At 54.1% G+C, this 23,197-nt stretch overlaps 12 protein-coding genes across 12 annotated transcripts; 6 read left to right on the top strand and 6 right to left on the bottom strand.

Moving 5' to 3' along the window:
- Positions 1–391: 391 nt before the first annotated feature.
- On the top strand, positions 392–715 carry K437DRAFT_227928 (uncharacterized protein; the record flags this gene model as incomplete). Its single annotated transcript, XM_013385618.1, has 2 exons — positions 392–554; positions 624–715. Coding segments are annotated over 2 exons (255 nt in total), but the record flags the coding sequence as incomplete, so codon positions are not given.
- Positions 716–5,168: 4,453 nt separating this feature from the next.
- On the top strand, positions 5,169–6,707 carry K437DRAFT_279355 (WH1-domain-containing protein; the record flags this gene model as incomplete). Its single annotated transcript, XM_013385617.1, has 4 exons — positions 5,169–5,384; positions 5,454–5,543; positions 5,612–5,693; positions 5,767–6,707. 4 exons carry the CDS (start codon positions 5,169–5,171, stop codon positions 6,705–6,707), a joined length of 1,329 nt encoding a protein of 442 aa, XP_013241071.1.
- A 1,823-nt stretch (positions 6,708–8,530) lies between these two features.
- Positions 8,531–9,010, top strand: K437DRAFT_10348 (uncharacterized protein). The gene has a single exon (XM_013385604.1). It carries the CDS (start codon positions 8,673–8,675, stop codon positions 8,973–8,975), a length of 303 nt encoding a protein of 100 aa, XP_013241058.1. The 5' UTR covers positions 8,531–8,672; the 3' UTR covers positions 8,976–9,010.
- A 501-nt stretch (positions 9,011–9,511) lies between these two features.
- On the bottom strand, positions 9,512–10,412 carry K437DRAFT_10346 (uncharacterized protein). Its single transcript, XM_013385603.1, has one exon. The coding sequence runs from the start codon at positions 10,140–10,142 to the stop codon at positions 9,903–9,905; it is 240 nt and encodes a 79-aa protein (XP_013241057.1). The 5' UTR covers positions 10,143–10,412; the 3' UTR covers positions 9,512–9,902.
- On the top strand, positions 10,336–11,060 carry K437DRAFT_280389 (uncharacterized protein). The gene has a single exon (XM_013385616.1). It carries the CDS (start codon positions 10,683–10,685, stop codon positions 10,878–10,880), a length of 198 nt encoding a protein of 65 aa, XP_013241070.1. The 5' UTR covers positions 10,336–10,682; the 3' UTR covers positions 10,881–11,060.
- K437DRAFT_259016 (uncharacterized protein) lies at positions 10,898–11,222 on the bottom strand. The gene has a single exon (XM_013385615.1). It carries the CDS (start codon positions 11,098–11,100, stop codon positions 10,918–10,920), a length of 183 nt encoding a protein of 60 aa, XP_013241069.1. The 5' UTR covers positions 11,101–11,222; the 3' UTR covers positions 10,898–10,917.
- Positions 11,223–11,239: 17 nt separating this feature from the next.
- On the bottom strand, positions 11,240–13,061 carry K437DRAFT_275981 (uncharacterized protein; the record flags this gene model as incomplete). The annotated part of the gene is made up of 3 exons (XM_013385614.1): positions 12,411–13,061; positions 11,960–12,146; positions 11,240–11,519 (listed from the first exon to the last, which is right to left on the bottom strand). The coding sequence occupies exons 1-3, from the start codon at positions 12,817–12,819 to the stop codon at positions 11,240–11,242; spliced, it is 876 nt and encodes a 291-aa protein (XP_013241068.1). The 5' UTR covers positions 12,820–13,061.
- A 644-nt stretch (positions 13,062–13,705) lies between these two features.
- K437DRAFT_10258 (uncharacterized protein) lies at positions 13,706–14,751 on the bottom strand. Its single transcript, XM_013385602.1, has one exon. It carries the CDS (start codon positions 14,596–14,598, stop codon positions 14,044–14,046), a length of 555 nt encoding a protein of 184 aa, XP_013241056.1. The 5' UTR covers positions 14,599–14,751; the 3' UTR covers positions 13,706–14,043.
- On the top strand, positions 14,537–15,391 carry K437DRAFT_10251 (uncharacterized protein). The gene has a single exon (XM_013385601.1). The coding sequence runs from the start codon at positions 14,640–14,642 to the stop codon at positions 15,288–15,290; it is 651 nt and encodes a 216-aa protein (XP_013241055.1). The 5' UTR covers positions 14,537–14,639; the 3' UTR covers positions 15,291–15,391.
- A 2,614-nt stretch (positions 15,392–18,005) lies between these two features.
- K437DRAFT_270252 (uncharacterized protein) lies at positions 18,006–18,913 on the bottom strand (the record flags this gene model as incomplete). Its single annotated transcript, XM_013385613.1, has 3 exons — positions 18,006–18,042; positions 18,104–18,198; positions 18,272–18,913. 3 exons carry the CDS (start codon positions 18,911–18,913, stop codon positions 18,006–18,008), a joined length of 774 nt encoding a protein of 257 aa, XP_013241067.1.
- A 432-nt stretch (positions 18,914–19,345) lies between these two features.
- On the top strand, positions 19,346–21,481 carry K437DRAFT_250661 (putative GAL7-UDP-glucose--hexose-1-phosphate uridylyltransferase). The gene is made up of 5 exons (XM_013385612.1): positions 19,346–19,716; positions 19,805–19,947; positions 20,023–20,080; positions 20,143–20,920; positions 20,986–21,481. The coding sequence occupies exons 1-5, from the start codon at positions 19,641–19,643 to the stop codon at positions 21,083–21,085; spliced, it is 1,155 nt and encodes a 384-aa protein (XP_013241066.1). The 5' UTR covers positions 19,346–19,640; the 3' UTR covers positions 21,086–21,481.
- Positions 21,103–22,980, bottom strand: K437DRAFT_259009 (uncharacterized protein). The gene is made up of 3 exons (XM_013385611.1): positions 22,017–22,980; positions 21,658–21,930; positions 21,103–21,585 (listed from the first exon to the last, which is right to left on the bottom strand). Exons 1-3 carry the CDS (start codon positions 22,495–22,497, stop codon positions 21,233–21,235), a joined length of 1,107 nt encoding a protein of 368 aa, XP_013241065.1. The 5' UTR covers positions 22,498–22,980; the 3' UTR covers positions 21,103–21,232.
- Positions 22,981–23,197: the final 217 nt, after the last annotated feature.

Raw genomic sequence — 23,197 nt, 5'->3', positions numbered from 1 at the left:
ATCGATTTCCATTGAGCCTGCATTGCACACCCTCAAGTCAAAGTCTCCGAGAAAGGTTTCCTGACTGGGCGCGATGTTTGCGCCACATGCACCGCTACGACCCTCGTCCGCCATGTCCAATATACACCGTGCCACGCCGAGCCCTGGGCCGGCACATCAACATCAGGGCCCGGCCCAAGAAGGCGGTCTGGTGCGCCGGAACTCGCTCACTTGGGACCGCAATTCTGCTGGGCTGCCACCTCCACCGTCAGAAATCGATCACTATGGCGACATTTCCAATGCGCTCATCTCGTCTCCGGCAGCCAACGCATACAGCTTGCACCATCACTCCCACAATGGGGCTGCAGGCGGCTTGGACTACGACGAGCGAGTAGACCGGCAGCAAGCTCACATGAACACAGTAAACAAGCACCCAAAAGTTAAGCTGGAACTCATCCTGAACAGCAACATCTATGAAGCTGGTGGTAGCATTTCTGGTAGACTTGAAATGGCTTGCGCGACCAGCCAGCGCCTTCGAATCGGAGAGATCGCCGTCGAGCTCGAGGGAATCGAGGGTAAGTAATTGTGCCTTTTTGATAGTACCTGAGATGTATGCTCACCGGCTCCGCGTGCTATCGCTGCAGAGCTTACATCGCGAGATCATGCCGCTACACAAATGTTCCTGTTCAACAGAACAATGTTTCAAGGAGAACACCTCCCACCTTCCAACGCTGTCCTCCCAGCCGCTCCTCACCAGGGGTACTGGCCCGCGAGGAAAGGCAGAACAACATTCCCCTTCAATTTTCGCTTACCCAAAACCGCGCCTTCAAGTGTCGTCTTTGCCGGAAATGCATCGCTGAGGTACGCCCTCAAGGCTACGGTTCAAGTCTGGTATCATGAAGATCGGATGCTGGTTGCATCCAGAAAGGACGCTTTTGTCGTTGAGCGCTGGGAGGACGAGCACGACGAAAAGTATTTGGAGCCAAGGGAGGCAGTCGGGGATACGCGATTGTTTATGGGTGGCGCCGGCGTCGTTTGGCTTGAAGCCGGTGTTGCTGAGCAGCTCTTCTGGGGAGGGGGGACTGTCTTTCTTCGCTGTGGAGTCAAAAACAATACCAAGAGGCACATCGCTGGTGTACGTGTGTCTTTAGCAAGGCGCCTCGTCTTTCCAGTGGGGCAGGCAGCAAATTCAGGCGAAAGCTTGGGACCACAAATCACCGACGTCGTGCACCAGGAGGATTTCAAAGGTCCTATGTTTGAGTTTCCACCCAATCACGAATCGGTCTTCAACATATCGGTACAAGTACCTCGCGATCTACGCACCATCCGCAAAACACGACTCTTCGAAGTGCGCATCATCGCCCTTGTGAGCGTGCTCATGGGAACATTCGCAAAGGACCTCACGGTCGAAGTTCCCATTTTCGTTGCGCACACCGCCTCAGTGCAGAAAGCCGCTCAGGCGAATCTGGACGCTTTGCACCATCCCCAACAGCAGCTTGATGCTCATATGCACGCGGTGCAGCAATTCGCAGTAGAGCGTGGGTGGTCGCCAGCGCCTCTGCCCCAACCGCGCGTGGCTTTACCCATTCGACCAGGCTCGGCCATGTCTGGACAGATGATCGCATTGCCTACCACAGCGCAGCCTTTTTTCCTCTCTCAGGATGCACCTGGTCAGATTGCGTGGGATCCGCATACACCTGGATGGACGCCAAGCACCTTTCCGGTTCAGCCAGTAGGCGGGGTATCTGTACCTGCGCCCTTTGCACCCCCTCGTCCAGCGTCAGCAATGTACATCCAGCGTTCCTTCAGCGCGAGCACCGAGATGCAGCAGCAGATTCAGGCCTTGCAGGCTCAGAACAATTACGCTGTCATCCCTGAGCACAGTCAGATTGCGCAGATCCCGCCTTTGCGACCTATTTCTGCTGCTCCTGCTGACTTGGGCATCCCCACGGCACACACGCAGCTTGCTGCTCAGCGGGACATGACAACTGGATCGACGTATCATATGCAAATGCATAACCAAGGGCAGGGCAACCGGCATGCGTCGGCTCCTGTCCTCAGCCAGCACATCGTGCCTGCACGGGCAGCTCCAGCTGGTATGCATTCGCCGGCTCCAGCAAGCCCAGCCCCGGCTGTCTTTCCCGATAGGAGCTACTCTACGTCTCCAAACGATGCCACATCACCGATTACTAATTCACCTTCGCCGGCGACATACCATCCTATAGCCAGCTTGCCCCCACCGCCCTCAGTTCTGCAAGGGCTCGCCACGATCACCGAAGATTCAGAGTCACAGGCAGGCACTGTCAAGTCGGTGAAAGGGTTCAAAGAGGGCAACTCGGTCTCAAAAAAGGACATTGATCAGTTTGAAGCTATCGCGGGTATGGAAGACGAAAAGAGCGAGGCGAAGACGAAGGAAGCACTTTCGCATGTCGGACTGCAATGGGACCAGGAAGAGGCGGACAGACAAAAGAGGATAGTGACAGCAGAAGCCGAGAGGGATAAAGGTCTGCCCCAGCCACCTTCGTCGCAGAACAGTGCGAGCTCAAAGAAAGAACTCTCTGCATCGCTTGTCAATACTCGGCCTAGAGCGTCGGACCTATTCAACCAGGCTCGAGAGCGATCCGCCACATCGGAAACGCAAGCAGCGGCTGCGCCGCAGTCAGTCCAGTCGATCGCTTTCAAGGCTGTCGCAGCCTCACGAAGCAGGAACTCGTCTCCAACGCCTCACGCGACTCTGAATGTCATCTCGTCCACTCCTGTCGAGACAAGCACGATAGCCCAACAAGCGCGGCCTTTAAGCGCCCCGCATCCTGCAAGCGCAGTTTCATCGGACGGCTGCCGCCTGTCGAGGAGCCCACACGCTCCGCTAGCTCCTTCAAAAGACGCAAGCAATTCTCGTAGGCGCTCCATCTCCCCATCTCCAGGTGGTCAGGGCTTGACCGCGCTAGAAAGCCGACTGAGTCGGCCCAGTTCACCGATGGAAGCAGCGTCTTTTAAAAAAACTCTGCCTCCAGTCGTAGCGATGGCGAATATTGCAAGGCAATCGGCTGTGGACACTAAGACTGGCAGTCATGTAACCAAGTCTGCAGGATCGGTGCCTCCGAAGGCATCGTTGGTCTCCGCGCCTCTAGATGCAGCTAAGAAGGACCGGCCAGTGTCACCGCAAGAACAAGAGCAACGCAAACTGAGCTCTGAGGCTATCGGTCGTGTAGGAAACTGGTTGCAACAGGCAACTCCGGTAGAAGCGTGTGGATCCAGGTCGCAAGGCGGGATGCCTGCTGCTTCTGCGCTTTTGAGATCATCAGCTGACCCAGCATCACCTCAGAAAGATCGTTTGGTCTCTGAGCCTGCACCAGCACCATCAGTTCTCGGTGCGACCTTCGTCAACAGTCCAAAGACTCCAACTCCTTCAGCATTCGTTGGCGCAGACAACATCACTCCGTCTCGGTTTGAAAAGTTGGTGGAATCTGCGGCCGAGCGCTATGGCGTTATGGCTGAGCCGAGGGCCAAGCCACGAGCCGTTTCGTACGAGTCTCGGGTGCAAGTGGATGACGTGCCGACCTTGTCTGCAGAGCTCAGGGCGCTTGTCGATGGAAGCAAGCCATCAGGTCAGCGCAAGGGAGGGAACGCGCTGAAAGACCATCCAATTTCACGCCGCTTGTCGCTGAATGAGGACACTAACTCGCAGGTGAAGCCCGGTCTTCCTATGAAAGCAGCATCATACTTTGATTTTGGCTCCAAGGCTGGCTCTGCTTCAACACGTCCAAGCGTCGACCCGGAAATGAGTGCTGCGAAATCAGTAAGCGAGCCAGTGAAAACAGAACAGGCGAAGCCTTCATCCCTGTCGAGTCCGGGCGCCATGACGCTCATTCATCGTCCCATCCTGAAGGCTCACCAGGCTGCGATTTTCCTGAACAAAAATGCACCTCAGCCGGTATTCAGCAAAGCTGCAGAAGAATCTAACCAATTTCCAGCAGTGGCCTCACAAGAGTCCGTCGAACAGACCACGCAGACACAACATACACCCTCGACCGTCGGTCCGACCTTCACATCAAGCACTTCAACGCTGCCTGCATCAACTCTTACGAGAGATGTGTTGACATTGGCATCGCAGAAGTGTGCAATAAAGGCGGCGAAGGAGCCAGTGAAGCCATTGGGCAGCGCACATCCTCAATCTTCCGCCGCCTTGCGTTCGTCATCCAAGCCAAAAGGCGCTGCGTGCGTGCAGACTAAGTTCCTCGCAGCGCTTGCCGCTGGGGACGACTCTGCACATTCGCTCCATCCGCATACGGGAGCGGGCATTGATGGGGAGCATGTAGGCGGACGTGGCACCACCAAGGCCATCGGCAAGAATAAATTGCAAGACCTTCGCAGTCTGTGGGAGACTGGGCAGGCTTAAATACATCGAGCATCTTTGTAACGTTAATTAGTCGCATTGCATTCTCAAAGACTGCTATCGTGAATGGTTATCGCGGCCTGCAGCGTGGAGGACGTCGAGGTGGGCAAATGATTGTGAATGTGACGCAGCGCTCAGTCAGAACGCCACAGGAAGAGCGAGCTGTGCTATAGATTGCTGCGCAACAGCAACTTCGCGCGGCGAAGCCGACGACGAGTGCTGTGCGGATGTTGCTGTCGCCCGTCTGTCCCGTCCTTTCGCCCAGGGAAAGAGGGTGACGGACTCTGTTTTGTCAGGGCTTAAGGAAGTACTTAAAGAAGCTGGGCTTAGGCTGCAAGCCTGACCCTGGTCTTTCACGTCGGACCACAATGCAGTATGATAGGCTTGCAGCCTGAGCCCACCTTCCACGCATCGCCTACCTTTCGAAGTGGTTGACGTTGCCATAGAACTATTTTGATCAGCGCACTTGCAAGGAAGATTGTTTATGAAAGTATGCGTGCGGTATGCGAAACAGAAAAGAGAGGTTAAATATTTGTTGAGTTGCGACTCAAAATGTAGGGAGGACACTGTACACGTCCACAGCAGCGGAATTTGTGAAGTACATCTGGGCTGGCCTGCATGACCGCACATCATCCACACCAGCCCCGTCAGCATCATCATCGCGCCCCCACGGTGAATGTGTGGGTTATAATCGCTCCAACCCTCTGTTCGAACAGGAAGTTTGGACACTACCCACCTTGACGTGACGTTCGCGAAGGCCTTGTCAGTCTTGAGTACGTGCCGCTCGAAAAAGATGCCGTCCGCTGCTACGATCAACAGCAGCGACAAAGCCAAAGTCAAAGCTGCGACCCCATCCTCGAAGTGCAAGATCATCACAGCAACCGTCGCGCGAGTCTATGCAGCCGATCCGAACACCAAGACATGGAGATACGCAGGGTTAGAGGGTGCACTCGCCTTTGTCCGCGACAATGAAAAGCTGTCATTCTACCTCAAGTTGATCGATCTGAAGGTGAGTTGCTTGCTCTCCTCTGCATGTGTTCCACGCTCTGACCTTGGCTCCTGACGTCCATCATGGAAGGGAACGAGGGGCACTCTATGGGAGCACGAGTTGTACGAGGGCTTTTCTTACAGTCAAGATCGGGCATTCTTTCACTCTTTCGAAGGGGATGTGCGTGCGCAGGGCCGACTTGCTTTTGGAGCCAGCGAGTATTGATATCAATGCCATCCCACTGTCAGGACTGTTTTGTCGGCTTTTCGTTTGCCGATGAGGGCGAGGCGAACGAATTGAATCGCAAGATCGCAGGTAGATCCAAATACGGTGAGGTCTCTCTTTAGATCTTAGGATCCATATGACCCAATCGCTCACAGTCCGTATGCTGGCAAATGCGCAGCGAAAAGCTCAACAAGCACCAAGAAGAAGAGCAAAGGGGGCATTGTGAAGATTGACAAGTCCATGATCTCTGCGCCTTCTGAGTTCAAGCATGTGGCGCACATGGGCTTCTCTGCAGAGCATGGGTTCTCCTCTGAGAATGTGGACCCCTCTTGGCAGGCACTTTTGGATCAGCTCTCGAACATGGGAATTAGCAAGAAGGACATTGCGAAGAACGAAGGCTTCATCCGGGACTTTGTTGGAAAACGAGGGGGACCATCTAAGAGGGGAGAGCAGCCGGCGGGGGGGAAGCAGAAGAAGGCGCCTCCACCTGCACCATCACGGACAAGTGCTCGCAAAGCGCCCCCACCCCCACCAGCTCCACGATCACGAATAGAAGTCGTGCCCGGCGCTGCATCTTCACGTCCACCACCCCCGCCATCGCGGCCCACGAATCAAGGCTCTTCTGCACCTCCTCCACCACCTCCACCACCTCCTCCACCACCACCGCTCCCGCTACCAACACTTCACTCAACGGCAAATGGAGGCGTACCTCCTCCGCCACCGCCCCCATCGCGTTCGGTCAGGGGTAGCGCCAGCGGTGGTGTACCACCTCCACCTCCGCCACCACCGCCACCGCCGTCCAACGGAGGTCCTCCGCCACCGCTCAGCGCATCCGGAGCTCCTGTACCACATACCGGGCGTTCAGCACTTCTCGCATCCATCCAGGGCAAGTCCGTCAACGACCTCAAGAAAGCGCCTACACCCATATCAGCATCCGGAGGCATTGCCGTTGGCGCGACTGCCGCAACAGCAGTCGCAGCTGCAGCGCCCACTGCCGATCCTTCTGGTGTCGATGAGGCCGAAGGAGGAGACCTGGCAAGTGCACTCGCTGCTGCCCTTAGTCAGCGGAAAGGAAACATGGGCGACAGTGATGAGGAAGAAAGCGACGACGACTGGTGAAGATCGCGTCTCTTCAGATAAAATGATGGTAGCTGTATCCGCTCCGCCTCCCTGTCTGGTTTCTCTGCGACTTCTTCGAGTCTCGTGAGTCAGCCAGAGCTGGGCAAAAGCGGGCCTGTAAAAGCATCCACCCTTGAAGTTTGAGGCGAACACAGACTCCCATCTGCGAGCCACGCAATAGACTTCACATGGGCCATTCAGTGAAAGCTCGACAACATGGACTTTCGTATATTTCACAAAAGAAGATACTCAACGGAAACCATTTGCTTGAGCACCTTACCAAGCCGAGAGAATCGCACGAGCCTTTGCCCAGGCCAACAGCCAAATCTATAGCGGACACTCAATTTTACACGCACGGGCCCGCGCTCCTCAACTGCCAAGGCTGTGCGTCACAAGGGCCAAGGAGCCACTGCGTATGTCAAAATGACCCTTCCCTTGCTCAAGCCTGCTGCCTTTGCTATGCGTCAGCTTTGTCGCGAGATCACCATTCAACGGCAGCAACAGGCAGCGGTCCTACAGAACGCTGCCACACCTGACACATCCAGCGCATCAACAGAGCTTGACACAGCCAAATCCAAGGCTTAGAACAGAATCCCATTTCGACTGCCACGCAGGGCCTGTGGCCGCTGGGCACGCAGCGGTCCCACGTGAGGCTGCCAAACTCGACGAATCTCTCCAACATTGGCGATCCGTAACAAAACTAAAGCGTTGCAACTCCCGTGACAGACGTCATGCTGCTGCCGTTGCAGACGGTACCGTGTGGTGGCAGCAATGCGATGCTATTCCAGATTCGGGATCTGGCCGTGTTGAGCTCTGTTGATGCGCTGGATGTCGTGGTTGGTGTGCTGCTCCAGTCTTCTTGGCGTCCAACAATTGCTCACTCGGACGTCTAGGTGGCATCTCGAACATACATGAACTGGGCTGGCAAGGCGCTGAAGCGTTCTGCAAATTGGGGATCGATACGCCAATATCGCGTCTGCGAGCAAATCTGGCCATTCTTCGAAGCCAGCGTCGTAGTCAAGGAACACTTTCCGAAGTCGTGGGCCATGGCAGACCGGCTGAGGTGACGCTCTTCTTCTTCCTCTTAGTCAGTGCCTCGAAGCGTTGATTAAACATTTCGGCGATCGTTACTCAGACCGCGATATGCTGTCCTTGAACATTTAATGGTAATTTTGCTGCAAATGATCGTGTGGCATACCAGGCTGTCATTGCGTCGTCTATCGAGACGTGAGCAGCAGATGCGTCCTTCTGGAAGTCAGATCGAAACCTCATCATAGCAAGCGTACATCATATTCATACATATAAATAGGGCCTTGCGCCACAAGGGCCAACGCAGGCGCGACAAGAGCTCCTTCAAATTTTGGTGAGCGACGCTCTCGGAGGAAGGGATAACTTAGGCGGTCACCGCGGTTCCCTATGCCGTCCGCTGCGTTGCAGGCGTGCTTGTTCTGTTATGCGTCATATGACGGCGCTGACGGTAACGTGCGTCTCAAAGCTAAGAAAGATACATTTCCTCCAAGTTTCACCTTTGAAAGCCCTGGTGACAGACTGATGGGCCCAAAAGAAACATAATCCAAATGATGTTTATTCCGGATTTCCAGACGCAGAACCTGCCGAAGGGAACCCTTCGAACCCATCGGTATCGGCCAGCTTCTTGTGGGCGGCGCTGCACTGTCAGGCATGACCAAGACATTGGTGTGTCATATCGAGGCAGCATTCATGGGGTTGGCTCTTGCATTTCGGCGGCTGTGGAACAACACCAGAAATGAAGGGACATAAGGTCTTCACACCGCTGAATGAGCAAAAGTTCTGCAAGGCGCTGATGTATGAAAATTGGCATCTCTTCGTTTCCATTCTCAAGGCGATTCGACATCTGCTCGATCGTCACAGCCGACCGACACCATCATTAGCTTTCATCAACGCTTTACTTCCAAACTTGTCGGGCCCCTCACGTTTCTTACATCCATGTATGCATTCGCAGCAGATCTTTTTCTTTTCTTCCTACTCGATTCCCTGACTGGACTGGGTTCTTCTTATTTCAAGGGTGGCCTTACGGCTATTCTGCCCTTAAATGCTATCAAGTCCTGTAGCATTTGCCTCTCCGAAGGAGAGCACGAAAAACCTCACCATGCGGCTCAACAAGCACAAGACAGCCCAGCAGTTCAAGCCTGCACGATTTCAGCCCGTAAGCCCCACCACGTAGATATCATTTATCAATCCCGGAGCGTCCATAGTATCAAGAAAATAGAGAGACAGGTTCAAGTTTAGAGATTATGGGGCGAAGGTAGCCAGGCGCACACGACGCAAGAGCAGCGTCAGCGCGGACACGGACGCGCAAGTCAACAGAGCGAAGCACGCCGAAGAATCACCGCCCATAGAGAACCGTCGAACGTCATGGAAGGTTTGGGAGCAAGGACCAAGCTACAGTGGCTGCACGTGAAAGCCCGCACTGTGTGATGCGTTTCCGATTGCTTGCTCTGCTGCGGCTTGGTAAGAGGATTGGCCCTATTGGTGTTGCTGTCGACCCTCTGGAACTTGACAGTGCCACTCTCATGTACTTCCCGTTCATATTTGACCTCAACATTGTGGTGCTTGCTTCTTGTATGCTTGGGATTGCCGAAAATGTGGTGAAGTACGCAATTGTGGTCGATCTCGATAACCATGCTCACTAGAGAACGCAGATTCCGCAGACCCTTCTGTAGCCAAGCTGCCTCGCTTGTTGCCTCCCTTGCTGCCATAAGCTCTGCCTGCTGTAAAGAATACGCAACCTTGCTTGGCATTTGTGGCAACAAGTTAATGATGCCTTATGGGATGAAAAAAAATGCAGCCCGTTATAGACTTCCTATCTTTTCCGAGTTCCCAGCCTGAATCACAGACGCCGACTAGGTTCGTGCCACTTCCCCACCTGCACTCGATCCCAAGGATGCAGGTCCCTCGGATGTACCGCATGATCCTCTTAGCACACTGCCAAGCTGCTGCTGTTGGCTCTGCGCTGTCCAACCCGGCCCTGGCGACCGAGTAATCCAGGTCAAGCTGTATCCCCGAGCGCAAGGTAGAGCAAAGATCCGCTAGTTGCAGGGTAGAATGCTTGGTGTCAATCGTCTCGCTAGCATCCACATAATTCTGCGCGTTGAAGGCAGGAGTTGCGACAGCCTTACACTCTGCCATATCGAACCTTCGAAGTATCGATTTTGCTTAGGCCGCCTGGTTGACGGAAACTCTGGCGGTGTGTACATGTTGACTCTGATCCGTAGGCCGAGGTATTGCTGAAGCAGTCTGAGAACTTAAGCAGTATGTGTCAATGTCGAAGGGCCGTCTCCCGATGCTCAGCTGCGATGACAGGGTCGTCAAGATAGGCCACCAAGACCGTGAAGTTGCCATCAATTGTGCGTCTGTATAGGCTTTGGTTGCCTTCGCCACTGGTGATGCTGACATGACAACGGGTCGTGTCGAACTTCATGTGCCAGGTCTGGCCAACTTGCTGTGCTCTGTAAATGCTTTTGCGCAAACGCAAGTTCTTGCCAGCCAAACACCGCAATCCGGCGGGTGGTTCGAGGTAGACTTCCTCCTCGCAATCGCCCTAAGGTAGTAGGCGATTTCAACGTCTAGGTGACGGAAAGCAGGCTGTTCATGGCGACCAGAGCGAATACTGTATGAAGGGTAGTCGGTGGGGAGACAGGCGTATACATGTCGTAATAATTCATTCCTTCGATCTGCGAGAAGCCACTAGCCACTAGTCTTGATTTAGGCCGGTACACGTTACTATCGCCATTGCATTTGGTTGTAAATACCTATTTGCGTCCACGGCTCGACTTCCCGATGGTAGTTTTACCTCAGCCCATGTTGTGTTGTTCTTGAGGCCATCGAGTTTAAGCTTGATTGCCATCTCACACTTGTCAGCATTGTCAATTCCGAAGGCTTCCGTGTAAGTGAGAGGCTCTGCTGAATCGGAGGCGATGATGGATTGTAAGTAGGATGACCCTACGCGCTAGACCTCGCAGGAGCCTTGCTGACATGAGTCGACCATTCTCAAATTGGGTACTTGGCGCTCTTGTGAGGGTTGCTCCTCCTTGGGTTGTTATGTTTGCGTCTGTTGCCGTGACAGCCTCTGTCCCTCATCGACAGGATTGGCTGGCGTGTGCTCTGGCGCGGCTGGTCCGGGAGTATTACTAGTAGTGACTTTGCAGCCGGTGGTTTCTTCCATTTTTCGTCAGTGAAGCGGGCCTGTCCGGTGTCTCGATGGCCTCGCGTATCGAAACCGGGGGACTTGCTTAAGGCTGATAATCCAGACAGGATACATCATGGCACAGTCGTACCCGGCGAGGGTGCCCTTGGCTACACGCTCGTCCAATTTGGTGCCTTGCAGCGCTTCGCCATGCACGAAGTAGATCATTGAGCTTATTGCGTGAAGGTGGTCGATCAATACGCTGCGATTGCAACACGTTTTTTCTGGATTATGAGTTTTCATGCGACCGTTGTGATATACGATGCGTGCGCAGTGATTATTGGTGTAGGTTACTGCTGCGACCAACTCACCCCAGAGTGCCATTTTCGGCGTCGACGCGCTGATCCATGCTTGGATCGTGTTGAATATAGTTAGGTTGAGACGTGTATGGAGCTGATCTTTTGTGCGGGATACTGTGATGTTGAAGGGGTTGCTGCACCCGCATGCCGACGTATTCGCCACTGTTGCCCGAGCAGAGGACTTTGTTCTCCTTGCTCGTCGCCTTCTCTACTTGGCGGATCCAATTGTTGATGATGTCGGCAACATTCTTGCAATCTGCTAGTGTGTGAACCCAGACATTGCCCAGCCTTTCATTTGTGAAGGTCAGGAAGGAAAGCGCACCGACTACACTCTCCACGGACAAAGATCCAGCAATGTCCATGTGCACCCTTTCGAGCACATGCCGTCTTCTGCTTTCTCCCTTTTTGGTGCCGTTTGGAGAGCGGGCACGCTTCACATATGCGATCAGCTTCGGTAACAGGTAGCCCCTTCGCCTTGCAGGTTGCGTTGCGAGAGTCACGCCCTGCATGGCCGAGGTATTGACGCCATGGCTCACTGTCCGCGCCTGCACGACCTGGATAGGCCGACATGTTTTGCATTACGGTGGTGGTTCTCAGCATTACAGGGAGAGCTATGATACCGTTGTGCAATCCTGCCTTTATGGCCACCATGTAGTTTCTACAGCCGCTGCACCATCCTTTTTAAGCGTGATGCAGCTGCCGGCCTCCACGAGTTTGACTCCACTGACAATGATGAGGCCCCGCTGGATTCCTTTTTGACCTCAGTTGCATTCTTGAGATAGATGTCGACAATGTTCCCTTTATTGGTCTTGACGCAGATCAGTCCATTGTCGCCCTGGGCCACTGCATTCAACGTGGTGCCATTGGCGAACGTGATGACAGGATAGTCCTTAGCCTGGTTGGTGAGAGCAGTGCCTTGAAGAACGAGGTGGTGCGAAGATCCCGTGTTAAGGAATGCGTCTCATTGACGTTCGTGCGCTGCAGGGCAACGCTACATATGGTGAATGTCGTCATAGCATCTGTCGAAGCGGCGGGTGATTTCGGCCGAGGTGACAATATGCATTTCTTTTCGATCGACATTCTCTTTGCACGTAGTTCTTGCTTGCCGTAATCCAGTAAGTCGTCTTTCGTTCGCATGCTTGGAATGCTTCCTGCACATGATTGTGCCAGTTGTCTCACTGACACTGTAGCATTGCTGGCGAAGCTCCTCCTGAAGTAGTGTTGCGTCATTGTGTTCCCTTGTCAACTGATCGTCAAGCTGCTCGAGAACCTTGAAATGATTGTTGTAGCATGAGTCGAGTCCAATGTGGGTGGCGAGGCAGTAGTCGGGCTTCGACATGTCATTTCCTTGTGCTTTGACCTTGCCGCACATCATTGCTACGTGGTCGGGGTACTCCTGAATGCTCTCTGAAGAGCCCTTCTTGTCGCTCCAAAAGACTCGCTTGAGTATGAAGAGGGCAACTCCCTTCGTGGATTGGTACTTGGCTTTCAACGTTGAGAGCCAAAGCGCTTTAGATGCCTTCACCATGCAGATCGAGCCAGTGATCTCGTCATCAATGACAAGCGCCAGCGACGGTACTGTCGTCATTCAGAGGCTTACTGACCGTGCTGGTCACGTAAACCCACAGGCCGGTCTTAATCATTAGCATCCGGGTTTTGTAAGCCCATGCGTCGTAGTTGCTGCCATGCAGCTCTTTGATGCTAACCGTGGCCCCTGTCAAGGTCACATATACTGGCATCTTGGTTCTTGGCATCAAGCTTCTTGAGTGGTCAAGTTAGACGTTGGGTTTGGCCTCATGACCTAATGAAGGAATGGTTCATTACGGCCAATATACTCTAACTTCTTGTTGTTCTCTACGCTACACGAACGGTGGCCGCTATGTACGGCCCTTTATATATTCAGAAGGTGCTAGGTTTCACATGCAGCCACCTTAGCTTGGCCTTTGCTCTCGAACCTTCCATCATCCTCGTGGTGTTCTACGGGCTGTGCTGCTTAGAAGTGCGTCGCTCTATTGGCTCGCGCGTCCGCGCTGTCGCTGCACCTGCATCGAAGACAATGTCGCAAGCGATACCACCGCGCTGGAGCGCAGGCAGGAAGGGCTTGTGGTTCTTTAGTTTGCCTGTTTGGTCACGATAACTGAGGTACATTCCGGGGACGTCCCTAGGTCGCAGCTTTGCTAACACGGGTGCCGCCATGGCTCCAGGAATCGCTCGTCGAACCGCACGGCACAATATAAGCAAGAGAACCGAACATTCTCAGTTTGGAGAGGTCTGGTGCCTTACCAGTCCCTATCTCTAAAGGTGTTCGGTTACGCCGGTTGCTACTGGCCCACCGATTAATCGCATGCGCTGCAGTTAGGATGGCGTCTGATCACAAACGTGCCGCCAGACGGCTATCATGAGGCAGGGAGCAAGCTATTGCCTCAACTTGGAAGTTATCCGCGTCCGGCATAAGCATTGCTGGCCGAAACAGCAACTGGTTTTGCGGACGTCCTGATACCGGGGCCTGCAGCCCACACTCGGAAGCCGCTCGACCACAATTTGCCTTGATCGCAGTGGATCCGGCGGAGCAACTCTCCGCCTCACTAACAGCACCACTTTCCGCCACGTCTGGATTTCTGGGAAAGCCTCATTCTTGCTGTGCAATTGTTGTGCCCTCCATGCCAGAGTGGTGATCGACGATGGCCTGAATGTAAGTGCAGGTGGAGGAAGGCAATGGTTCGATGAGGTCGGTAGGCACCGTATCCAAGCAGGTGTAAGTCTCTTGAGAGGTGTTGCTGTACTGAGCGTTGCTTTGTTTACAATGCAGGTGTCACATGCGGCAGGAAGGTTTAGCGGACTGTCGCCAGGAACTCAGGACAGGTAGCAACTGAAGCAGCGCGGCGAAATGGAACGCCACACCTGTATGCCAAAGCATTGCTTTGTTCTTCCTGCTGAGCGACTGGCCTACTTTGGCAGCCAGTGGGATCGGATGGCTTCGGGCCTCAAATATGACTCGCACTTCAGGCATCTGCATTCCAGCTTCCCAAATGATGAGCTCAGGGGAAGGATAGCCTGCATGTCCGTCAGTGCCGATGCGCATCTTCCGGCTGGAGCCATCTTGGAATGTGACGCGGGCATCTGAGAACGTGGCGAAGTCTGATCTTGTGAAAGACATGGTGGAAATCGAGTTCTTGACCAAGTGTGGGACAACAAAAACATTGGCGTGCACCATCCTCTCGTTCTGACGGGTTGTGGGCTTGAACGCCATCGCTATCATGGCTCTGCCAAAGCAAGTGATCAACAGATTTCCGCCACCGGGGGTTTGCGCATGCTGAACTCCTTGGGTCGATTTGAAGCCAGTAACCAGGCGCGAGTCCGTTTCCATCGTATGAGTGTGAAAAGAAAGGCAGCAAGTTTGACGAGAACATGTCGCGAATGCAATGGAAAAAATGCATTGGCACCACCCTCATGCCCATCGAGCGGGCGATGGCAGTCCGCGAAAGCACCCAAGCTACCAATGAGATCGCTGGCAAGCTCATGCGCACCGTTGTCTACCAATCCTGCTCAAAGCAACTCGAATCCCAGTTCAGCCGTAAGAACGTTAATGCATCTCCCATGACGGAAGCATCGCTCTCCCGCGGGATGTGCGACCGTGGCATCGCAGCTTCACGCTCCAAGAAGGTCTCGCTTGAGTCCGTGCAGGCAACAATGCGCTGGGTTGGCCAGAGCGCTGCTCACAAGGTCGTTAGCAACTGGGAGCGCAAGATGGGTGACCTGCAGGAGCACATTTTCCGACCAGTGGCCAGCCCAGCAACGTTCCGACCCCCTCATCCACGCATTCACATGAGGACACACCCTCGTCGTCTCCGTCTTGGGTCCCAGGATAACGAGTTTCGCCGCGTCAAACGTTCTTTCGAGTTGACCGACTTCACCAAAGCCCTCGACAATGTGTACCAGGTCGCCAACGATTCCCGGCGCACGAAGGAGGATGCCGCCCGTGCTAGCGACGACACAGCCTTTACTGTGGGCGACAACCCAGAAAGGGACCTAGTCGACTGCTGGGGTTACGGTGGATAGGTTCACCGTAACAGTCAGTGCCCGGATATCACGGAGAAGAAGCGCTTTAGGACGCCTGGTGTCAAAGTCAAGCCCAGCTTCTTCGTCTGCTACTCCGAGACTCCAATCTCGTCCGCGGATGAGGCCTCGCGGGCGAGTGACTAGGATGCTGCTCGCCGGTAGCTTTTCAGGGAAGTTGCGGCGGAAACGCAAGTACAAAGGGTCAGAAGATCCATAAAAGACAAAGGGAGTCGAATTGACGTTCGCCCTCGGGAGCAGCCACGTGATGTTGCATTGAACTCGGCTGAGAACTGGTTAGAAAGCCTTGGATGGAGATCGCTATGTCAAGACAGTGGACGACAGTTACCTTCCCGTGGCCATACAAGTAAGCGTTGGCCGGCTGAGCCAGTTCAACCCGAAGGATCGCCGCTGGGAACGGATGACGTACACCGATGTCCTGTTTGTCCCATGCTTGGTGGTAACCCTTATCGATACTATGGCGGAGACACAGGCGAAGGCAAGTGCGATCTTTGAACAGGGCGCGGTCACCCTCCAGGACAGCAGCAGCGACCTCATCTGAGCTCCCATCGACAAGCAGCACCCGCCCACAGTCATGCGCCCCTGGGAGGATAATAGGCCTGAGCCACCGTCTTCCTCGCATTCTCAGCAACCGCGAAATCGCGCGAGCATGCCAGGGCTCGACTGTAGCATAGACGGCTCACCCACGCAGCACCTACGGCACGTCCTCGTGATCAAGAACAACTGGTCCGGTTATACTTGGACTTTTGTGCTGGCGGCCTTTGGCGAAGCGCCCTCGCGCCTGAGGTCTTTGGCAATGTGCCATCGTGTTGCAAAGTGGGGAGAAGCCGAAGGAGATATGGTTGTATTGGGCCGAGATGTGAAGCGCAGAGATAAGGGGATGGTGCGATGAGATGGGCGTCACGCTGCACGCTGGCCCAACGCAACGGCTGCCGGAGGAGGGCGGTGGGGGAGGGGGGTTGCGACAGATGACCACACGTGATGTGATCCACGCAGCGAGAGCGACGCCGACAGCGGATCTGGAAACGATCCGGCACCACCTCCGCTCCTACTCAAGGCAGCATGACCGGCATGATTCGGTCGACCTCAACACAGTCCTCTTACCCCATCATGGGGGGTCGACGCCCTGTGAGAGTACGACGTCATTACCGTCGACTTTGCAACTAGCAGAAAGGAAGTGCTTGCGGACCTCCGGCCCAGTGTAACAGGCGACGTCGAGGGGCCGGTTCAGAGCTCAATGACAACGTCAAACTTCTAAGGGACACAGCAAAGCACAAAGAGCTTGGGCGATGAGGATGGTGGACACAGAGAGGACAGCGACGAGATCGACTTTATCATCTCCGCGAAGGAAATCGATCTCGTCGCTGCCATCGCTGTGTCCACCATCCTCATCGCCCGCAAGCTCCTTGTACTCCGCTGCGTGACAATGTCGGGGCATACCCAACTACCTGGAGTACATCGTTTGCTGCGGTGTGGGGCTTCTCGATGAGCATTAGGAACGGGCGCGTGGCTTTGCGGCTGTCGAAGGGCATGACTACGCTGATTGCTGGGCGCGCGCTCACTTGTCGTCGAAGGCGCTATCTGCCTTGCCGCTGGCCAGATCTTGCGCAGAGGGGATGGCCGATACGAATGCAGTGTTATGGCCGTCCGCAACTCGCTTTGCATGCTGGCTTAAGCCCTTGATTTCCTTTCCTCTCCATATTTTCCCTCTGTACATCTTGCGCATCATTTCATCAGCTATTGACAGCCCGTCGTGCCTGCTTGCGCAAACTCTAAAGCTTAATATTTCCCTCCAGCATGCCGAATCTCATCGAAACTGTCTCTTGATGTAAGGGAATATGATTGAAGCCTTGCAACAGCCTTTAATGGCGGACATGCGTGAGCGCCTCTCGCCTCATGGCGGAGAGTTCGAGTGAACCGAACGAGGCAGCGAGAGATTCGGCATATGAGGTCTTCGCAAAGATCAGGACGTCCAGCTCGCCTGAATTTGTGAACACGAAAAGGATCGCTCGACAGTTGCTTGATGCTCCACCTTCGAGATACTAGAGAGGAACAGAGCCACAATTGAAGCGATGTTCATGTCCTTTAGTGACGCGGGGCCGGCAAAAGGGCCTCATGCGCTGAAATTCTCCTACCTCCTCCTGCTTAACCCTGCCGCCGCGATGCTCGCGTCATCTTGAGGTCTGATATATCGAGAGGGCTGGTGACATCGACAGATGGCGATGCCAGGCTGTATGTATCTTTTATGTGTCTGTGTGTTCGTCTCGCTGGTATTTCGGACAGGTACTCCGTAGTACCAAGTGTCGAAAAAATATTGCCACTGACGCTTCATGCTCTATCAATCACGCGGGTTGCAAGGCGCGTGAGTAATGGCCCGACGTGTTTGACGGGGCGCGCTCCAGATTAACGGCAACGTCGTTGTAGTCAATCACGATCGTTTCCCGACCCTCCGACCGCATCTGATGCCCCTTGCCGAAGCGAGGTACGGCGCTATACGCAAGTGACTTGCCCGTAAACAGCGCAAAGCTTTCATGGAATGGCCACTAACGATAGGGACAGCTGCAAAGTCGTGCGTCGCCGGACATCAATGCCTCAGCCTTCGGCGAGTGACCAAGCTTCTGCTAAGAGCATACGGAGCTAGATATCCAGTGCGATGGCGATATATGTTCGAAGCGCATTAGCAAGGCGAGGATGATATCACGCTCCGTTGAGCCTGCGGAGGACGGCAATGAGCCTGGAAAGACGTAGACGTCAGATGCTGTGAAAACGAGCAATTCAGCGAGACTTAAGCCCACTCTTCGGTGCCCACGAGAGAACCTTCTTGAATACTAATCCTTCCCGAGGCCTGTATCTTCCGAATCTTAACCGCTTCTTCAATCATCTCTTGGGCCTGTGTTAGGTGGGTCTCTATGATGCATCAGCGGCTAGGTCCAGATGGGCTTCGAGCATACGTCAAGGCTCACGTCATTTTCGGAAAGCTTTTCTCCAACATTGGCGGCGATATCGCGTAAGTCCTGAGCGGAAAGCCCCGAAGTTGACGGCACTCCTGGCCTACTCCCGGTCTTACTCTGGAGGATTCTCAACACCTCAGCTGCTTCTCCTGCCTGTTTAGCAGTGACTCTAGAAGATAGAGGTGGCGCTGCAGCATGATAATCGCCATCTTCCCCGATTTCTGACTGACACTCTTCATCATCGAGGTATTCGTCATCTGCGCCGGAACCTTGACAGTCAGAAAGCTCGCTTTCACTGGCTTCGCTGGGGACGTCAACTGAGACGCCGTGACGACGCCCACGCTGGATCAAGCTTGATCCGGGCCTGTGATACTCTTTCTTTGTAGTCGAAGACAGCAACACCTCGCAAACTTGTCGAAATTGGCCGAATGGCACGCCTTGATCTTCTGCGCCACGTCTAATCTTCCCGGGCGTCATGGGCGCGGCAGTGTCTTTGAAGAGATCGAGCACAAACGAGTCATCAGGATCAAGGCCGAGTAGTTCCAAAGCGTAAGGAATGCTGGTCAAAGGCAGCAATGTACGCTCTTGGCTTTCCTCAAAAGCTCTGTCCGCGCTCCGAAGAGCGGCATCAAACGCTTCCTCGATGTTGTCCATTATTGGCACGTTGTAGGAGCCTAAGTCCCTCCTTCAAGATTTCGGCTGGTTGTGCGATGACTGCGATGTATGCACAAGTCATACGATGTGGCGCCGCCCTCGCGTTCAACTGTCGCTGGTCCGTTCTCAAGACAGCAAGCCTGTCAAGCAAGAGACATCCACATCTCTGTGATGACCTTGGGGCATGGAAAGATGGAAGAAGTGATTGAGCGCTGAGCGTTGAGCCGGGCTCACTATGGGTGACCCGTGGCCAGCAAACGATGATATCATATGTATGCAGCTTTGGACCATGTTGACCCACCTTCTACGAGTGCAACCGCACCACCCACTAGTACTCCACAGCTGTGAGTCGTGTCCAGTCGCGTTCAGTCCTCGTCGGCGATCTCTGCGTGATGCCTTTAAGTGGAGACAGACTTCCGGGTGTCGTGCGCGCTTGAACTTGGTGTTGCTTGGACTCTCGGGAGTAGGATACCCAAGGCCAACCTCCCAAACAGTGAACAGGCAACGCGGTCCTCACCCCTCCGCATTTCACATCTCCCCCTTTTATGGAGATGATGAGAGCAGGAAACAGTAGATTGAAGTGAACAACGCCTGGAGTCAAGATCGTACCTTGTCCACCTTATTCGCCTGCTCGGCCTCTCTACCGCTAGGCAGGAAAAAGAAGCATCAGAGCTTCGATCAGAAAATTGATACTTATCTGCGTCTCACAACACTGCTGGGTGTTGCCATGCAGCCATTCGACCCATCTGAGCATCCACACCGCCGGTGGAACCCGCTCACTGACAGCTGGGTGTTGTGCTCCCGTACGTGACTCTTTCACCTTCAGGCTTGTCTTGCCGGGTATATGCTGCTGACTTCATGTTTTGGGCCCGGCCGTGCCCGTCCTCGTAGCGCACAGGACGAAGCGCCCATGGCAAGGTGCCCAGGAGGGCGGAGATGGGCCCGAATTGCCCGAGTACGATCCGAAATGTTACCTTTGTCCTGGCAATCCCCGAGCGACTGGGGAGCACAACCCAAAGTACATATCCACAACGGTGCGCAATCAAAATGGCGCGAAGGCTGCCCGAAGGACGAGAATCTTCTGACATTCGAAGGGTCCATTTCCGTAGTATTTCGAAAACGACTTTGCAGCACTGAAGCCAGAGGAGGCGGAACCCGCACCTCAAGGTGAGCCGATGCGTTTTCGGACAGGAGGGCTTCCGACATGCACTAACGCGACCTTACCGCAGAGCACCCGCTTCTTCGATCGCAAAATGCACGTGGGAGATGCTATGTTGTGTGCTTTCACCCTTCCCACAATCTAACTCTCGCCCAGCTCACCACGGCGCCTTATTCGGCCGAGGATCACATTTTGCCCGTCATCAACACGTGGAGGGAGCTCTACAGCAAAATTCCTCGCGAAAATCCGTTCATCCAATACGTCCAAATCTTTGAAAACAAGGGCGCGGCTATGGGCTGTAGCAATCCGCACCCGCATGGTCAGATCTGGAGTTTGGACTACATTCCTGAGGAGCCTGGTAAAGTACTACGTAACCTCAAGAAATACGCACTCGACCCTAAGAACTACGATACAGTCCTGCGGCCGCCCAAAGACAATGCAGGCAGACCATCTCTACTGCTCACGTATGCGGCATACGAGCTTTCGCTCCCGGACCGGCCGCGCGTGGTCGATGTGAACCAGCACTTTGTCGCCGTCGTTCCTTACTGGGCACTATGGCCTTTTGAAATCCTTCTCCTTCCGTACAAACGTCAAATCGGCTCGCTTGAAGACATGTCGAAGGAAGAGCTGTCTGCCCTTGCGTCGCTACTGGGCCAGGTGGCATGCCGTTTGGACAACATTTTCGAATGTAGCTTCCCTTACAGCATGGGCATTCATCAGAAACCTGTTCCTACAGGACACCAGGGTGCCACCGCGGAAACTAAAGACCTCGGCGAGTTTGCACACTTCCACATTCACTTCTATCCCCCTCTTCTTCGGAGCGCCACCGTTCGCAAATTCATTGTTGGGTGAGTCACTGCTATTCCATCGAGCTGACAAGAGAGACCACCATTGACCTGGGACCCCATTGTAGATTTGAAATGTTGGGTGAGCCGCAAAGAGACTTAACGGCAGAGCAAGCCGCCATCAGGATTCGGGCGAGCGCGACGACTCACTTCACGGCCAGCCAGTGAAGGGAAACTAATTAGAGCATGTGCTTGAGAACAAAGGCTATGTATGCTACAAATATGCGCTGCTCGCTGAATCTCATGTGAACTGTGAAGGGTGACGGAGGGGCAATTGTCGCCGAGCTTGTCCTGTGATTCGGCAACAGGTAGACTTCAAAAAGCGATGCGGGAGAAATCAAGTACGCGGTCGAGTTCATCTTCGTCATCAAAATGACTCGTCCATCCGACTTCGTCATCGCTGCCAAAGTAGCCGTCATCGTCGTTGCCCAAGTATGAATCATAGTCTTCAGCGAACTCATGCAGGGCGCGAGTAAGGTCATCCAGGCGAGGATGAATGTGAGTCATGAAAGTCGCAAGGTCGTCATCATCGCTAAAGAAATTGTCGTATGTATGTGATCGCCGAGACTGGCCCCTCGTAAGGGACCGATTCCACCGACGGATCTCCACTGCGTTCATGTGGAATTTGTATGGCTTGTCGCCGATCCGATGTCCGTAGAAACATTCATCTACAGAAGATTGACCTGATTCAGTTCAATGGTATTTTGCAGTTGTCTCACGGGAGGATTGTTCTGGTTCACCTCCAAATGCACAGTAAGGGTGATTTTGAGAATACTTGGTGCGCTCGAAATTTCGGCATGGCGTCCTCACAAGATGCTCTCTATAGCGAGCAACGATGCGGTCCTTTTCCGCGCCTGCGGGAACGAAGACGTTGGAAGGGACGATGAAAAAGCTACGAGCTCTGCAAATGGGGCAAGTCTTGTGAATGGCATTCGCCTCGGGCCCTTCGCCTCTCTCCTTTCCCCTGCGCCAAGATCGTAGACAACCGAGGCAGAATGGGTGCGAACATTTCTCTGGAGGAAGCGCAATTGTTGGGGCGAGGTACGTCGCATTGATTGCATCAGCATCGCACTCAGAGTACATTTGCTTGACAGCTCACCTAATAAGCCAAAGGAGCTGGGGACTTCCAAGCAGATGCCGCATATAGGCCCATCCTCCGCAACTTTATTAGATGCAATGCCTTGCTTGACCGCTTCGCTCGAAGAAGTGCAAGCCGCGGGCTCCGACGCCTTCTTTGCTCCGCTCCTTGATGCTTGAATTTGAGCATTTTGTCCCTCCGGATTGGATCCTTCTGGCGAGGAGATATGGGCGAACCAACACTCCTGGCCTCTGCGGCAGTACCCAGCTTGGAACCATTTGCATGGTCGTTGAGCTTTCGGAGACAGAGGATCCAAGATCGTTGCCGGTTTTGTAGAGACTGGTGGCGTTGTCATCTCTTGCCCTGACATGGCAGTTGACAATACGGCGGTGTGCGCTTTTGTCGTACTGTCATGGACGAACCGGCACTCGTCACCCCTTGAGCAACCGTGGGATATATTATAGAAGCAGCAGACAACATTGGTGCGACTTGGGAGCGCCATGACAAGTTAATTGAAACTTCACTACCGCGGGCCGGGCCAAGCCGCGAAGAAGTTTGTCACTTTTGGATTTCGCTTCGCAGCTGGTTCTGACGAGCAGCCGAGACTGCAACTGGGCGAAATGGCCTCGGCACGCGCCAAATGCAGTCCACCTGGCCTGTCGCTGCGCTGGCCTTGTGATCCTTGGTATACGAGGTTCGCAGCTGACCCGAATGCGGGTGATTCGGTCCAGAAACGTGCAATATGAACGTATGCGGCTGTAGAGATACAAATTGAGTAATTGAACGGGTGGCAGCAACTCCCTACACTTGAATGAGACTGCAAGTCGCCCCTCTGGGCCAATTGAACGGAGCGAATGACCAGTATAGCAAATAACTGGGTCAACAGTCAGACATTCGGCATCACCCAGTCATCAAGATGAGGCTTACAGCCCTGCAATGTGCTCTCATCGGGTGGCTTGATGGACGCGCATTTCACTATTGTCGATTGTGATTGCTGCGTTGGTTCTTGTCAGTACATAGTGGGCATGGTCAGGTCAGCGGTATTCAGCGCGTTTGTGGCGCACCGCGCACATGGATTGATCTATTGGTCCCAGCGTCAGTGGTGCTAGTAGACGAATGTGGCGAGGTGCAAATGCCCTGTGCAAAGGCAGGCAGAGATAAGGGCGAGGTTCATGCAAGTCTGAGCACCATAGTCTACCATG

This window comes from Tilletiaria anomala (genome assembly GCF_000711695.1).
Source record: "Tilletiaria anomala UBC 951 chromosome Unknown K437scaffold_103, whole genome shotgun sequence".
In the NCBI taxonomy this organism is placed as follows: domain Eukaryota; kingdom Fungi; phylum Basidiomycota; class Exobasidiomycetes; order Georgefischeriales; family Tilletiariaceae; genus Tilletiaria; species Tilletiaria anomala.
Note: the sequence above shows the minus strand (reverse complement) of the source record. Positions and strands in the feature narration are given on the sequence as shown.

Bases quoted from the DNA above. Each gene is read 5' to 3' on its own strand.
- K437DRAFT_259009 (XM_013385611.1), bottom strand. From the start codon at position 22,497: ATGGCGCTCCCAAGTCGCACCAATGTTGTCTGCTGCTTCTATAATATA. The intron at 21,931-22,016 runs GTGAGCTGTCAA...CGCTTCCTCCAG, and splicing joins CAGCTCCTTTGGCTTATTAG to AGAAATGTTCGCACCCATTC. The intron at 21,586-21,657 runs GTGAACCAGAAC...AATCTTCTGTAG, and splicing joins CCCTTACTGTGCATTTGGAG to ATGAATGTTTCTACGGACAT.
- K437DRAFT_259016 (XM_013385615.1), bottom strand. From the start codon at position 11,100: ATGATCTACTTCGTGCATGGCGAAGCGCTGCAAGGCACCAAATTGGAC.
- K437DRAFT_10348 (XM_013385604.1), top strand. From the start codon at position 8,673: ATGTATGCATTCGCAGCAGATCTTTTTCTTTTCTTCCTACTCGATTCC.
- K437DRAFT_10258 (XM_013385602.1), bottom strand. From the start codon at position 14,598: ATGGAAACGGACTCGCGCCTGGTTACTGGCTTCAAATCGACCCAAGGA.
- K437DRAFT_250661 (XM_013385612.1), top strand. From the start codon at position 19,641: ATGCAGCCATTCGACCCATCTGAGCATCCACACCGCCGGTGGAACCCG. The intron at 19,948-20,022 runs GTGCGCAATCAA...CCATTTCCGTAG, and splicing joins CAAAGTACATATCCACAACG to TATTTCGAAAACGACTTTGC. The intron at 20,921-20,985 runs GTGAGTCACTGC...ACCCCATTGTAG, and splicing joins GTTCGCAAATTCATTGTTGG to ATTTGAAATGTTGGGTGAGC.
- K437DRAFT_10251 (XM_013385601.1), top strand. From the start codon at position 14,640: ATGTCGCGAATGCAATGGAAAAAATGCATTGGCACCACCCTCATGCCC.
- K437DRAFT_280389 (XM_013385616.1), top strand. From the start codon at position 10,683: ATGACCCTACGCGCTAGACCTCGCAGGAGCCTTGCTGACATGAGTCGA.
- K437DRAFT_10346 (XM_013385603.1), bottom strand. From the start codon at position 10,142: ATGTCAGCATCACCAGTGGCGAAGGCAACCAAAGCCTATACAGACGCA.